This window comes from Palaemon carinicauda, chromosome 25, assembly GCF_036898095.1.
Source record: "Palaemon carinicauda isolate YSFRI2023 chromosome 25, ASM3689809v2, whole genome shotgun sequence".
Classification (NCBI taxonomy): domain Eukaryota; kingdom Metazoa; phylum Arthropoda; class Malacostraca; order Decapoda; family Palaemonidae; genus Palaemon; species Palaemon carinicauda.
The window spans coordinates 87,730,825-87,745,970 of NC_090749.1; the positions used below are offsets into that span (position 1 = coordinate 87,730,825).

The 15,146-nt window shown below is 35.9% G+C and overlaps 1 protein-coding gene across 1 annotated transcript in view; it reads right to left on the reverse strand.

Annotated features, from left to right (window-relative positions):
- Positions 1-13,187, reverse strand: part of LOC137618691 (zinc finger protein 91-like) — an 87,893-nt gene extending 74,706 nt beyond the window's left edge. The window contains 3 exon segments of the mRNA XM_068348852.1: positions 857-1,271; positions 1,273-2,403; positions 13,016-13,187. Coding sequence (XP_068204953.1) covers positions 857-1,271; positions 1,273-1,842 — 985 coding nt within the window. The 5' untranslated portion in view covers positions 1,843-2,403; positions 13,016-13,187.
- Between the last annotated feature and the right edge of the window lie 1,959 nt (positions 13,188-15,146).

A 15,146-nucleotide genomic window follows, 5' to 3' on the forward strand; every position in this document is an offset into this window, starting at 1 on the left:
ATTCGCTTTTGGCATAAACTTAGAAAACAATTGTGTACAATTATAACAATCATGATATTAATTCAGAGCAAGCTTAGGATTACAAAATAATTGCCTAGATTTAATATAAACAGGCTCTAAATTCAAAGGAAACTTGAAATTACAAAATAATGGTCTACCATTTAAATTCCTCCATATCAATTGGTGGTCAAAACTTAGATGGGCTAACTATGATAAAACTTAACTAATAAAAAAATTGAAAATGGATTGTGGCCAGAACTTGAATGGGTTACACTTATAAAACTTGATCCTTAAAAACATAGACAATTACATCTGGTCGATACTTAAATCAGTTACCAATGACAGAAACCTATCACTTAAAACATAGAGCATTACTTCTGGTCAGTACTTGGATGGGTTACAATTCATGAAATCCAACCATTATTCCCAAAAGTAAAATCTGACCACTAAAAGAATATAGCAACGGTTGAGGTAAGTCTTATAAAATCTTATGATAAATGCTACAAAATCAGGCAAGGATTCAAACATGGGACTGCCAAAATTAGAAGAACTTCCAATACCTATGAGCTCGGTTAACTTTCTGTATTAGAGGCTCCCTTATGTTTATTGCGTATTTGTTCCATCACTTTGAGATTAGTCAGCCGTGGGAAACGAATGGCATTCCTTCTTTTCAAGGGTGGTTTGTAGTAGATTATCTTGGATAAACTACTTTCACATCCTGAACAAATGACCAGCTTTCTACTCTCAGGTAACAACATTTTCTTCTTGTGGGATCCAGGTAAGGAAAAACGACTGGGACATTTAGGGCAAAGGAATGGTTTCTCACCTTCATGAGTTATGTGATATTTAAGACTACCTGATTGGGAAAAACTATTTGGACATTCAGGGCTAGAAAAACGCTTTTCATTCGTGTGAGTTCTCATGTGAATTTTAAGATCAGCTGACCGGGAAAAACTACTTGGACTTTCAGGGCAAGAAAAACGCTTCTCATTCGTGTGAGTTCTTGTGTGAATTTTAAGAGTAAATGATCGGGAAAAACGACTTGGACATTCAGGGCAAGAAAAAGGCTTCTTACTCGTGTGAGTTCTCATGTGAATTTTAAGATTAGATGACTGGGAAAAACTACTTGGACATTCAGGGCAAGAAAAAGGCTTCTCACCCGTGTGAGTTCTCGTGTGAATTTTAAGATGATTTGATCGGGAAAATCTACTCGGACATTCAGGGCAAGAAAAAGGCTTCTCACCCGTGTGAGTTCTCATGTGAATTTTTATGATTAGATGAATTAGAAAATCTACTTGGACATTCAGGGCAAAAAAAAGGCTTCTCACCCGTGTGAGTTCTCATGTGAATTTTATGATTAGATGAATTAGAAAATCTACTCGGACATTCAGGGCAAGAAAAAGGCTTCTCACCCGTGTGAGTTCTCATGTGAATTTCAAGACTAGATGATTGGGAAAAACTTCTTGGACATTCAGGGCAAGAAAAAGGCTTCTCACCCGTGTGAGTTCTCATGTGAATTTTATGATTAGATGAATTAGAAAATCTACTCGGACATTCAGGGCAAGAAAAAGGCTTCTCACCCGTGTGAGTTCTCATGTGAATTTTAAGACTAGATGATTGGGAAAAACTTCTTGGACATTCAGGGCAAGAAAAAGGCTTCTCACCTGTGTGAGTTCTCATGTGAATTTTAAAATTAGATGACTGGGAAAATCTACTTGGACATTCAGGGCAAGAAAAAGGCTTCTCACCTGTGTGAGTTCTCAAGTGAAGTTTCAAAGAGTCTAATTTGGTAAATATACTTTGGCACTCCTCACAAGTAAATTGCTTCTTATTTTTCAACATTTTTGGTTCCTTGTTGGATAGCAGTGCTGGGACACCTTTCTGCCTCTACTGTACCAGTAGAAGCAAAGAGCCCTATTACCAAGTAGTTTCTTTGGGCAAGCGTTCCACTAGTATATTGTTATTATTATAATTACTTTTATGATCTACTGGGTTCTCACAAATGTGAGCTCATTTTGAGCCATCTTTAACTTCAAATTCAAGACAGCTTTACTTACTCTTCCTCCACCACCTTAACCAATGATTTGCACAAATGTTCAGCAACAACTTTACAGATTTTAGAAATTCTAGTCTAAGCTTGATTTCTGTGTATATATGTACAATTCTTTGAGGAAAGTTAAGGATGATTAGGATTTAATTCTCATAGATAGAATTTTAGTACTATAATAATTGAATTTCTCTTAATCATGTTGGCAAATATAAAAAAACCATTATTTTCAAACTAACAAATGTTAATTCAGTCTTTCTTAACGTATTTCATTTCATACAATATGCCTCATATATTTATTATAACCAACACGGAAGGGACCTGAAGCACTTTCCCTCCAACTAGAATACTGTGATCTGAAAATGAAATAAGACACTAAGTGAGAAAAAACAGTCATACAATATTGTCGTTAACAAAATCCAATTCAACAAAGAAAATCTTAAATTCTTAGCTGTAGCCAAATCCCTGTCTTTACATTGAAAGGTATCATCCGAAAGAAAACAATTAGAACTGTCTAACATAAAACATTGATGCCAAAGATAATACTAATAGTAATAAAAAGAGCAGCATAATTAAACTGTAATATCTAACGCAGGCAGAACAATTGTAAACATAGAAAATAAAAAATGGTGTCTGGAAAGTATTGGAAAATAATCAGGAAAAATTCTAATATAAATCCATAAAAAAAAATAGAAATAAACACAGGATATCAAATCTCTGATGCCGCTGAATAGTTACTTTTAACACTGATAATGAAAATAGCAATTTTCATAAGAGGCTGTCTATCCTACTTACAGAATAAATGAGAATGTTATTTGCAAATTTTACACTTACATTTCAAAAGTTTATTTTAAGAAGACTTTTCAACTTGAATGATTGTAAATGGTGGTCTACCCTTAAATCTGCACTCTTTGGTGTAGATCCACCAGTTCCTCCTTTACTTAAACCAGATGGCTCTGTCACTCACTGTGCAAAGGAAAAGGCAACCCTTTTGGCTGATGTTTTTGACAGTAAACAGAGTAACGAAAACCTTGAACTTCCTCTTTCCTGTTTTCCTGAGGCTAAACTAACTAGTTTAGCTTTTCGATCTCGTGAGATTAAAGCACTGTTGATTGACCTTGATGCTTATGGAGGTGTAGACCCAAATGGTATTTTTCCTTTGTTTTTTATAAAGACAGCAGATTTCTTAGCTCCAAAGTTATCTGTTATTTTACGCAAGCTAGCAAGAAGAGGAGCTTTTAGCACTTGTTGGAGAATTGGTAATGTTACTCCTCTATGTAAATGTTTTTGTGGTAGTTCAAGTCCCACTGATTACCGCCCAATTTCCATAACTCCCATATTATCTAAAGTTTTTGAACGTCTTCTGGCAAAACGTCCTAATAGGTTTGCTGAAGGTAATCAACTACTCCCTAGTTTGCAATTTGGTTTTCGTAAAGGCCTTGGAGCATGTGATGCCCTTCTTACAATCTCCAATGCTGTACAGAAATCCCTTGATTGTGGTCAGGAAGTTCGTATGATTGGCCTTGATTTTAGTGCTGCCTTTGACCGTGTTAATCATGAGGCCCTTGTTTTCAAACTGAAACAGTTGGGAGTGGGTGGGTAATTTCTTAGCATTATTATTGTTTTTTTAAGTAATAGATGTCAAAGAGTTGTTGTTGATGGGCACCATAGTGAGTATAGGAATGTGATACCCGGTGTCCCACAGGGTAGTGTTCTTGGCCCATTACTTTTCATACTATATACACATGACAAGTGGTTTGGCCTAGAAAACAAGCTTGTTGCATATGCAGATGATGCTACTCTCTTTGCATCAATTCCATCCCCTGAATGTAGATATGGGGTTGGTGACTCCCTTAATAGAGATTTAGCTAAAATTAGTGCATGGTGCAAATTATGAGGTATGATGTTGAATCCTAACAAAACTCAAAGTATGATTGTAAGTAGGTCAAGGACGGTGGGTCCTCAACATTCGGATCTCAGTTTTGACAATGTTTCTTTAAATTTGTATGACTCTTTCAAAATTTTAGGTGTGATTCTCGACAGCAAATTTACTTTTGAGAAACATATAAGGTCTGTGTCTTCTTCAATTGCACAAAAAATTGACTTATTGAGAAAGTCTTTTAAGATTTTCGGTGATCAATCTATTCTGAAGAAGTGTTTTGATTCTTTCATTCTACCTTGTTTTGAGTATTGTTCTCCTGTCTGGTCTTCAGCTGCTGATTCTCATCTTAATTTGTACGGTCTATTCAATTTCTTATTCCTGATCTAGATATTAATCTCTGGCACCGTCGTTCAATTAGTTCATTATGCATGTTGCATAAGATTTTTCATAACTCTGACCATCCTTTACATTCAGATCTCCCTGGACAATTCTATCCTGTTCGTAATACTAGGCAGGCAGTTAATTCTAATAGCCAGGCCTTCTCCATCATGAGGCTCAATGCTACGCAGTACTCTAGAAGTTTTATTCCAGCTGTTACCAAGTTGTGGAATGATCTTCCTAATGGGGTAGTTGAATCAGTAGAACTTCAAAAGTTCAAAGTTGGAGCAAATGCTTTTTTGTTGACCAGGCGGACATGAGTCTTTTTATAGTTTGTATATGACATATTTGTTTTTGACGTTGTTAATAGTTTATATGACATATCTGTTTTGACGTTATTACTTTTTTTTGAATGATTTATTGTTAATTTATTCTCTTCATTTATTTATTTCCTTATTTCCTTTCCTCACTGGGCTATTTTTCCCTATTGGAGCCCCTGGGCTTATAGCATATTGCTTTTCCAACTAGGGTTGTAGCTTGGATAATAATAATAATAATAATAATAATAATAATAATAAGTAAGTCTGTTTCTGGTTACTTGGTTTTTTCTTATTTGTCTAAAAAAAGTAAATAATAGTCATCTAATCTTAAGAATCATATAGAATTTATTCTATACCCAGTGATTTTACTGCCTTCAGCCACATATGACATATTTAAATCACAGTAATTTTCAATCCCCTTACGTGTTTCACTTAGGGCTAAGATATATAAGTTATATTTTATGAATTCATTCTCCACTTGCTGTAACTTTCAAATCTCATTCACGGTTCTAACTTTTCAATTACCAATTTTCCATATTCCTTTAGAATTTATAAAGCAGGAGATTCTTAGCACACCGCTACACCCGGGACTAAGGGCCATTCTGTCATCTTCTCTTTCCATTGACTGACAAAATCCATAGAGGATTCTCTGGCTAGATTCATCATAGGATAGTCAGTTCCTTGTGATGTCCAATATCTATCTAACTAAGGCAAGTGACCCCTGCCAAAGGCATCAAGAGTAGAAGCCGAAGACACAGTTTGTCTATCGCCTTAAACCCACTTTGTCACCCTGCTGCCTATGACTTCATCGAGATTTAGGGGGGCATTTCCTCCTCACCCAAAGTTCATGTTACTCCAAGTTGCTCATCCGCTTATGTAGCCATTGGAAACCTTGGATTGCTAAGGTATACTACCTAGCACAGTGGATATACCACCGAGCATGATAGTTATATCACCTAACAGGGTGCATACCACCTAGCACAGTTATACCACCTAGCACGATATTCATCTCCTAAGCCTATTGACGGAAAGGGTCTCAGTTAGATTCTTGAGCTTTTAAATCAATATTTCTCCATCCATCTTCTCCTACATCATGCTTCAGAGTCCTCAACTATGAAGCTCTGGGTCTTCCAACTCTTCTAATGCTATGTGGAGCCAGTTGATTGATTGATTGATTGTTTATGAGTTATCTGGCATCCTGACATCCAAGGTCATTGACGCCTATATTAATTTCTATAAATAAAGAAATGAAAATATTAATTCAGTTTAAAACAATAAAAGCAAAAACTTTCCTTATAACAGTTAGATAGTTTTCAGAAGACGTGCTTCTGTAATAAATTTGAAAATACCACTATTATTGTATGACACATCCTGTCCAAGAATCTTGACAAGGATGAACCTGCCATCCTCATCTTGAGCCTCAAAGAGATGTGTACTTCTTCCAGTACCATAAGTGGGGCATTCGATCAACAAATGTCTTACTGTCAAGGGTATCAAACAGTTGTCACAATATGATTGGTGTTGGAACTTCAACAGAAACTCGTGTGTCAAACAATTGTGACCAATGCGGAAATGACAAAAAAAAAAAAAAAAAACATCTCCCACTTTCGGGGCATCAAGTTATACTTCTAAGAGATATGACATTTGTTATTTCTTTCATTTTATTGCCATCTAGACTATCCCAATGCTGTTGCTAATCATTATAAAACAACTTCTTAATAATAGGTAGGAAATCCTTATAGGGAATGGGATACCTTCTCGGTACCAACTCGTATGCAGCATTCTTCACTAGTAAATCTGCCTTCTCATTCCCAGACACACCTAGATGTCCTGAAACCTAGCAAAATCGAACCATTATACCTTCAAGTCCAATAACAAAAAGCCGTTCTAAAATCTTTAAATCAAGAGGGTTACTAGAATTAAAAACTTCTAAAGCCTGAAGGACACTCCTTGCATCACTAAAAATGTTAAAATTACCCTCCTTCTCCAATGCTATTTTCTCAGCAGCGGTTAGTATGCTATACAGTTCGGCAGTATATATGGAAGCTGTTAGAGGAGGGACACCTCTAAAATCAAAACCATTACTATGTACTCCAAATCCAACACCAGCATCAGATTTGGAGCCATCAGTATATGTAAAACCCAATCCCTTATGTTCTGCAACATGCTCCATAAAAAGCGACCTGGCTTCTAAGTCAGTCATATTCTTTTTAACTCCGATTAAGTATTTACAAAAAGATACCTCTGGCAATTTCCATGGAGGCACTGATGATACCTTAAATGAAAACTCCTTACTTCTAATCATATCAAGACTGTATATTAACTGTTTAACCTGAAAACCATAAGGTTGCGGAGATTTTGTGTGCAACTCAAAATTTGATGTGTGCTTTACAAAGCTTGCAGTCTGATAGGCTAAAGAATTAGGAAGTCTTTGTAACCTAAACCAGTACCGAACAATAGAAAACTTTCGGTAAAGCTCTAAAGGTAATTCTCCAGCATCAATTCGGAGACTTGGGATAGGTGAATTGCTAAACGCTCCTTTGGCCCGTCTAATAGCAGCATGATGTATTGAATCTAATATCTTTAATCGTCTTGGGTGGCTGAGAAGTATATTTTACATCCATTACTAATTATTTTTTAAATCAGGGTCTTGTATAATTTTAAAATAGTATTGAGGTCAGCCCCCAATGATGTATGAGAGAAGACTTTTAAAAGATTAAAAGCCTCAAGACATTGAGCTTATAACGCTTTTAAGTGAGAAACACATGTAAGCCTACAATCAAATATCAAGCCTTAAAATTTAGCCTCTTACACATGGGATCCGTTGACCTTTAATGTATATATCCGGCTCTGAGTGTATTCCCCGAATACGATAGAAATGGACAACAGTTTTGCTTCTGGAAAACTTAAAACCTGCTGTTAAACATACAGTCACTGAACCCCAGCGCGAGGAGTGCGTGTAGCTGGAAGATACCTTTCCTTGAAGATGTCATCAGACAGAAGTCAAGGACCAACTGTCTCCCATTTATAGCTCTCACGGAGTCGTGGTTAAAACCATATGTTCACGACGCTCAAATCAGCATCGAAGACTACAATATTCATCGATGCGACCGTAGCACTAGGGTTGGTGGCGGGGTTATTCTTAATACCCACTGTGATCTTCCAATCACAAATACGGAGAAGCTTGACCAAGATTCCTGCCAGCTTCTTATGTGTACATCGGAGCCTTCCAAGATGATTATCTGTGTTCTGTATAGACCTCCATCAGCACCCCTTGCAGATTTCCAGACGTGTCTCAATGCGGTACATGACTACACAGAAGGCAAAGAAGACTTTGATATTTGTTTTCTAGGCGATTTTAACTTCCCAGATTTTACCTGGGATCCTCCCTTGGCACGCCCACCAAGCTCATCCACTGATCTCTTAGAGAAGTTTATGAACAACCACCTTTTCAGTCAATACATCCTCCAACCCACACGTCAAGGCAACACTTTAGACCTCTTTTTCACCAACTCAGCCTCGCTTGTGACCCATGTGGATGTGAAACCTACGAGAATGTCTGATCATGATCTGATAGAGATTTACCTATCTTACAATCCATGTCAGCCAAATGTCAATGCTCCTCCGGTGTTTGACGTCGCCTCGTTCCGGGGACTTGATTTTACTAAAGTAGACTTTTCCAGAATCAGCAGTAAAGTTGAAGCTGCAGACTGGCATGATGTTCTCGAATCTAACGGTATAGATTGCTTTCCGGAAACCTTTAGGGACATGTTACTTAGTATATGTCAGGAACACTGTCCTCCCAAGCTCTCCCCTAAGCGCCAGAGATCTCACATATTGCGACAGGTTAGAGAGGGCAACCGTGGACCCTTCTACTCCCTCAGAGCTCATCCAACCATCTTAACAATGAGATTGCTCTTGCCCACTACGACATCAGAGATGCAATTGTCAACGAGAGACACTTCAGAGAAGAGGTAGCTGTCGGGAAGGTCAAATCAAATCCAAAGTACTTTTATAGCTATGCTAAGAGATTTTCCCGGCAAAAACAGACCATTAGCATGCTTTTTGATGAAAGCAATAATATTTGTACTGAGAGATCTTGGAGTTACTGTTACCTCGGACCTGAAGTGGACTGCTCATATCAAAGATATGGCCAACAAAGCAAGACAAAAAGCCGGATGGGTTCTCAGCGTCTTCTTTAACCGGAGTCCTACCATCATGCTAACTTTGTACAAGTCTATGGTACGCAGTCTACTAGAGTACTGTTGTCCTCTGTGGAATCCCCAAAGTGTGTCGGACATCGAAGAACAGGAGGGAGTTCAGCGGACTTTTACTGCACGAATTGCAGGGGCTCAGCATCTCAACTACTGGGAGAGATTCAAGAAACTATCCATCATGTCACTGCAACGCCGACGAGAACGGTATATGTGGAAGATTCTCCATGGATCAGTCAGCAACGACCTGAAGATCAAGTTTGTGTCTAGGCCTCGGACTGGATTTAAAGCAGTCGTTCCACCTCTGCGAGGGGGCGTGGCAGCCTATAACCAGAGTCTATATGACAAGTCTTTCGCTGTCATTGGCCCACGTCTCTGGAACTGCCTCCCAGTACACATTAACAAAATTGGAGAATTCGAGCCATTCAAAAGAAAACTCTCATCTTTGCTCCAGCGAATTCCTGACAAGCCTCCTGTTAAGGGGTATACATCTCTTAACACCAACTCAATCCTGGACTGGAGAATGGATCCAGCTACATTGGAGCTATGGGGTGGTCAAGATAGTTGATGACCCTGTTGCAGCGCACTAAACCGGACATAAGTAACATAAGTAAGTATATCAGTCCAATGAATAATTCTTTTCAATGGAGAGTTGTAGTTTTCTCTCAGCCATCGCCAGTCTAGCTCCAACAAATGATATGGAGAGATCATCAAAAACTAGTGTTGAGAGAATATCTTGAGGAATGACAGAGGATATCCCTGGGGAATGCCTTCTTCCTGACATTTCCTCTCAGATAGAGCTTCTCCCAATCTCAGTTGAATAAAATCTATGAGAAATAAAAGATTGAATGAACAATGGTGGCTCTCCCCGTAACCCCAAATTATGAATGGTTTTAAGTATACCATATCTCCATGCAGTATTATATGCCTTTTCAAGGTAAAAAAAGACTGTTGCATGGTGCACTTTGGAATCGAAGGCTTCACATATAGAGGACTCAAGTCGTATCAACACATCAGTCGTTGAGTGCCTTTTTCTAAATCCACATTGAATAGGTGATAAAATACCCTTCTTTTCCAGGTACCACATCAGTCTTCCATTGACCATGTTTTTATATAAGAAAGATGTCAATGCAACTGGTCAATAGTTTGTAGCTAAAAACGTGTCCATACCGGGTTTTATAAAGGCTAAAATAATGGCAAGTTAACAAACACTTGGATAACTATAATCATGCCCTATTCTATTAATAATGCTTAAAATAAATAACTTTTTTATTAAAAGGTATATGTTTAATCATTGCATATGAAATTCCATCGGGTCCAGGGGCTGTATCGTTACAAGTAGTAAGTACAAAAATAAATTTTCTTTCAGTAATAGGACAATTATACGATATACCTTCCTGTTGTAAAATTTAAAATTTTCTTTCCTTCAATGCTCCTATAATGGTGACCAGGAGCTGCTTCACACTTGCATAATATATTTGAGAAATGATCAGCCAGGGCATTGCTAACATCATTTGCTTCCGTCACATAATGATCGTTTATCTTCAACATTGGTAGTGGCTTTGGGATGAATTTGAATACAATCTTTTTTTATTTTCATCCATACAGAAGATGGTGGTTATACTGTTGACTGAGGAAACAAAAGATGCCCAAGATTGGCACCTAGCTTCTTTCATGGCAGGACGGAACTGTGCTCTACACTTTTTGTATGTTATCAAATTTTCCTCAGTACACCGTCTACGCAATCTAGTCAAGAGATTTTCTGGTGGCTCTGTACAAGATAGTTAATTCTGATGACCACCACAGGACTGGTCGTCGTTTGAATAATCCTGGTGTTTTTTTAATCAAATTGATTCCTGTTGTATGAAAAGTTCCATTCAGTATGTCTATGGCATCATCAAGACTTTCAAACTGTTCTGCACTCCCCTCGATTTCACCATGATACCTCCTCACATTCATTGGAGCAGGCAGCAATAACGCCAGTGGCTATAATGGATGTACACACATCCAAAACAAAATAGAAAAGAAAGAAAAATTCATACATATATGTATACTGTATATATATATATATATATATATATATATATATACATATATATATATATATATATATATATATGTATACTGTGTATATATATATATATATATATATATATATATATATATATATATATATATATATATATATATATATATATATATATAGTAGTCTACATAAGGAAAATTGAAAGTTGTGTATATGTAAAAATGCTCAACAGTTTTGTCCGCCAATGGACCTCTTCTTGGAGCGTTTATTATACAAAGAAATATTACACACGTTTGTACATACAGGAAAGGCTTCAAATCATAAGAAAAAAATATATATATATATATAATTATATATATATATATATATATATATATATATATATATATTTTTTTTTTTTTATGATTTGAAGCCTTTCCTGTATGTACAAACGTGTGTAATATTTCTTTGTATAATAAACGCTCCAAGAAGAGGTCCATTGGCGGACGAAACTGTTGAGCATTTTTACATATACACAACTTTCAATTTTCCTTATGTAGACTACTATATATTGACTCATCTTCGTGCTGAGGAAGATTACATCTGTAATATATATATATATATATATATATATATATATATATATATATATATATATATATATATATATATATATACAGTATACATATATGTATAAATTTTTCTTTCTTTTTTATTTTGTTTTGGATGTGTTGGGACAACACAAAAGTTTACAAAATTAGAGGACCGACGTAATATTAAAAGGACGAAATATATGAGATAGAGAAATTTAGATTCGAACTGGGGCAGCAATATCCCCAAGTTCGACAGCAATCTTGCCCATCACCAAGTTTCAGCACGGGAATGATATGCCGTGCTGAAGCTCAAAGACTTCATCAAGGCATTCTCTCATTAAGAGGAGGAGCCCAGTTGAAAGTTTAATGAACTAATCTCTCTTGAGGAGTGCAAAGAGCATGCCCAAACCATCTTCATGTACCATTCAACATGATCTCATCCACATATGGTTCTTGAGTAATCTCTCTTATTGTTTCATTTCTAATTCTGTCATGCCATTTAACTCTCAATATTCTTCTGAAGACTTTGTTCTTAAATCTACAAAATCTGTTGGATATAGTTTCATTGTCATACCACGACTCATGTCCATACAGTAAAACCAATCTCACTAATCTTATGTTAACCTGATTTTTATATGTAAACTCAGGTGATTTGATTTCCCAATTTTACCTAACCTTGCCATTGTCTAATTTGCTTATTTCAATCTTTCATTAAACTTCAATTCCAAAGACACTGAATTAGCAATCAGTTCCTAAATAACTGAATGAATCCACCTCATTTATCCTTTCTCCTTCTAATGATATTTCATCTTCCATTGCATATTGCTTTCTCATCTTATCTGTCTTTCTTTTATTTATTTTGAGCCCAACCTCATGTGATATTTCATGCATTATGGTAAGCAAGCTTTGCAAGTCCTGTGGCGTTTTGCTAATAAAGAAAGCATCATCAGCATACTCTAAGTCTGCTGATTTCCTGTGACCAATCCAGTCCAGTCCTTTTCTGCCAATCCTAACTGTTCTTTGCATTACAAAATCTACGAGGATACACAACATAGATGACAACACATTCCCTTGGAGTACTCCACGGTTCACTGGAAATTAATTTCATAGGACTCCATTAACATAAACTTTGCACTTGCTATGCTCATGAACAGACTTAATCAAATTTATACTTTTAAGAGGAACTCCATAACAATGCAAGACTTTTGCAAAATTGTTAAGTGCACACTGTCAAAGATTTTTCCAGTCAACAAATGCCATCAAAAGTGGATTTCTGTATTCTACACATTCCTGTACAAATTTGGTCAGTACTACTACTACTTTTTTAAATCCCGCTTGTTCATCAATCTTTCACTCTAGTCTTTTTAGGATGCCGATACTATATATTTTCATGACAACTGACGTGAGTGTGATGAATCTGTAATCATTGCAACAAGTCTGATCACCTAATTTGCCATTTTCACCAACACTCCTAGCTCCCATTCATCAGGTTTTGCTTCTTCGTACCACATTCTACCAAATAATTTTGTAAGTATTCTAGAAATCAGTTAATAGATGTGTGAGTAACTTCACTTACAATTTAGTCACAGGTTGATTTAGAGGCAAATTTCACCACACTTCAGCTCTTGTCAGGGCATATTTGCACAGAAATAATTCTCCTTATGCAATGGTGTTACACTCGCATCTGAAAAACATTAGGATATGAAAATTTCGATATACTTTCAAGTGGTGTATGGTCTTAAATGACTTTACTGTGAAAGGCTAGAACAGGGAATCCAATATATGATATGATTACGAAACAAATAACAAATTTGGAAGTAATTTGTATCTTTTTTTTAACTAAACAAACCTGAGCTCTTTACTATGGTTGATTTTTTGTATTAAAATTCACTGGCATCCTAACATTGAAGGTCATTGACACCAATAACATCTGTTATAAAGAATATAGGAGTATTCAATTTAAAACTATAAAAACTTAAATAGCTTTTAGAAGACCTGGTTTGGAAATAAATAAAAAACACAGCTGGCATAGTGAAACATATATTGCACAAGAATCTTGGTAAAGATGAACTTGCCATCTTCACTTCGGGTCTCAAACAGATATCTATTTCTTTCGGTACTATACGTGGGCCATTCGGTTAACAAATACCTCACTATCTTGCAATCTGGTTGGTGTTGGCCAACCACGAGAAACTCACGTGTCAACTGAGTGTGACGAATACGGAGACAACAAATAAGTCTTACACTTTCGAGCCATCATGTTAGACTTCAAAGGGATATAACATTTCTCTCATCATATTTTCATCTAATTATTTTATATAGAATTTTTACTGCTAGGTAAAAAATCATTACAGAGAATTGGGATACCTTCTCGATAGCAACTCAACTGCAGCATTTTCTGCCAGTAAATCAGCTTTTTTATTTCCAGACATACCTAGATATGCTGGAACCCAGGGCAGAGGAGCTAGTACCAAAACCTTTCGACTCCTCTCTTTTTGGTACCTACGATTCCGACACCTTTATACATTATTTAATCCACAATCAATTATACCCTGATAATTGCTAGAAATCAAAATATTTCTTTTTACTATGTGATAGTATACTATTGACATATCTGTGGCTAAGTACCGTATATACTCGTGTAACAGCCGATCTCTCGTATTGTGTGACCCCTCAAATTTTCACCCATAAACTATGATTTTATCATATATCTCGTGTATCATGCGAGTTACTTTATGAGAAACTAAATTACAATATACTAACATTTTTATTCCATCTCATTATTCTACCCTCTATTTCAATGGATTGGAAAATTAAAAGACAAGGTTAAAAATATCGTTAGTAACGTTAAAATCATTGTGTAAACGTATACAGCCACAATAACCGAAAAAAAAAAAAACAGTTGTTTCGTTATGACCACTCGAATCAGATAGCAGCTGTTCTGTTTGCATATCAATGTTGTACAATAGTAAAAGTATAAAAGACTAACATTATTAAATTACACCCTTATTCATTATGGAGAAAAGATTAAGAAAATGTACTGCCATATACAAATTAACAAGCTGTAAATGAAGGCAAGAAAACAAACAGTATTCATAGTCGCTATTCTGTTAGAGATGGGGGAAAGCTGTGTTCGAAACGGGGGGGGAAACAAAAGAGAAATTTACGGGGAAGCTAGGAAATAGCAAATCGCATAATTAAATGTAAATGCCGAATTTCGAAGATAAAGTTACAAAGTGTCTGAAAATATGTATTTGTTATAATAGGATATAAACGATTTGTTAATCTTTATAATCAAGTACCTCAGCGCTGGAAAAAAACATAGATTATCGTATCGGCAACATGAATGAAATTGGTTAACCTGTACTGTATATGCGATTTACCTCAACCCTAAATAAAATATGAGAGTATTTCAAATGAAACTACTGAAATTAGTATGCTATTTGTAAAATAATAAATCAAGTAATGATAGTTTCTTTTATGAAATATTCTTCGGCAGTCTGTCTTAATCAGCTGATTTGGAAAGCGTACAGGAGTGTCGATTGACTTTCAAACGTAAACAATGGAAAGGATTATAATTTGCATGATTTTATTAATAAATATGTTACTAAAATATGAATATTACATGCATTATTATTGGATAAAGTTAAGCATAACATCAGTTTAACAAAAATCTGGGGTTTTTCAAATAAGAGCTGTATTTTTTT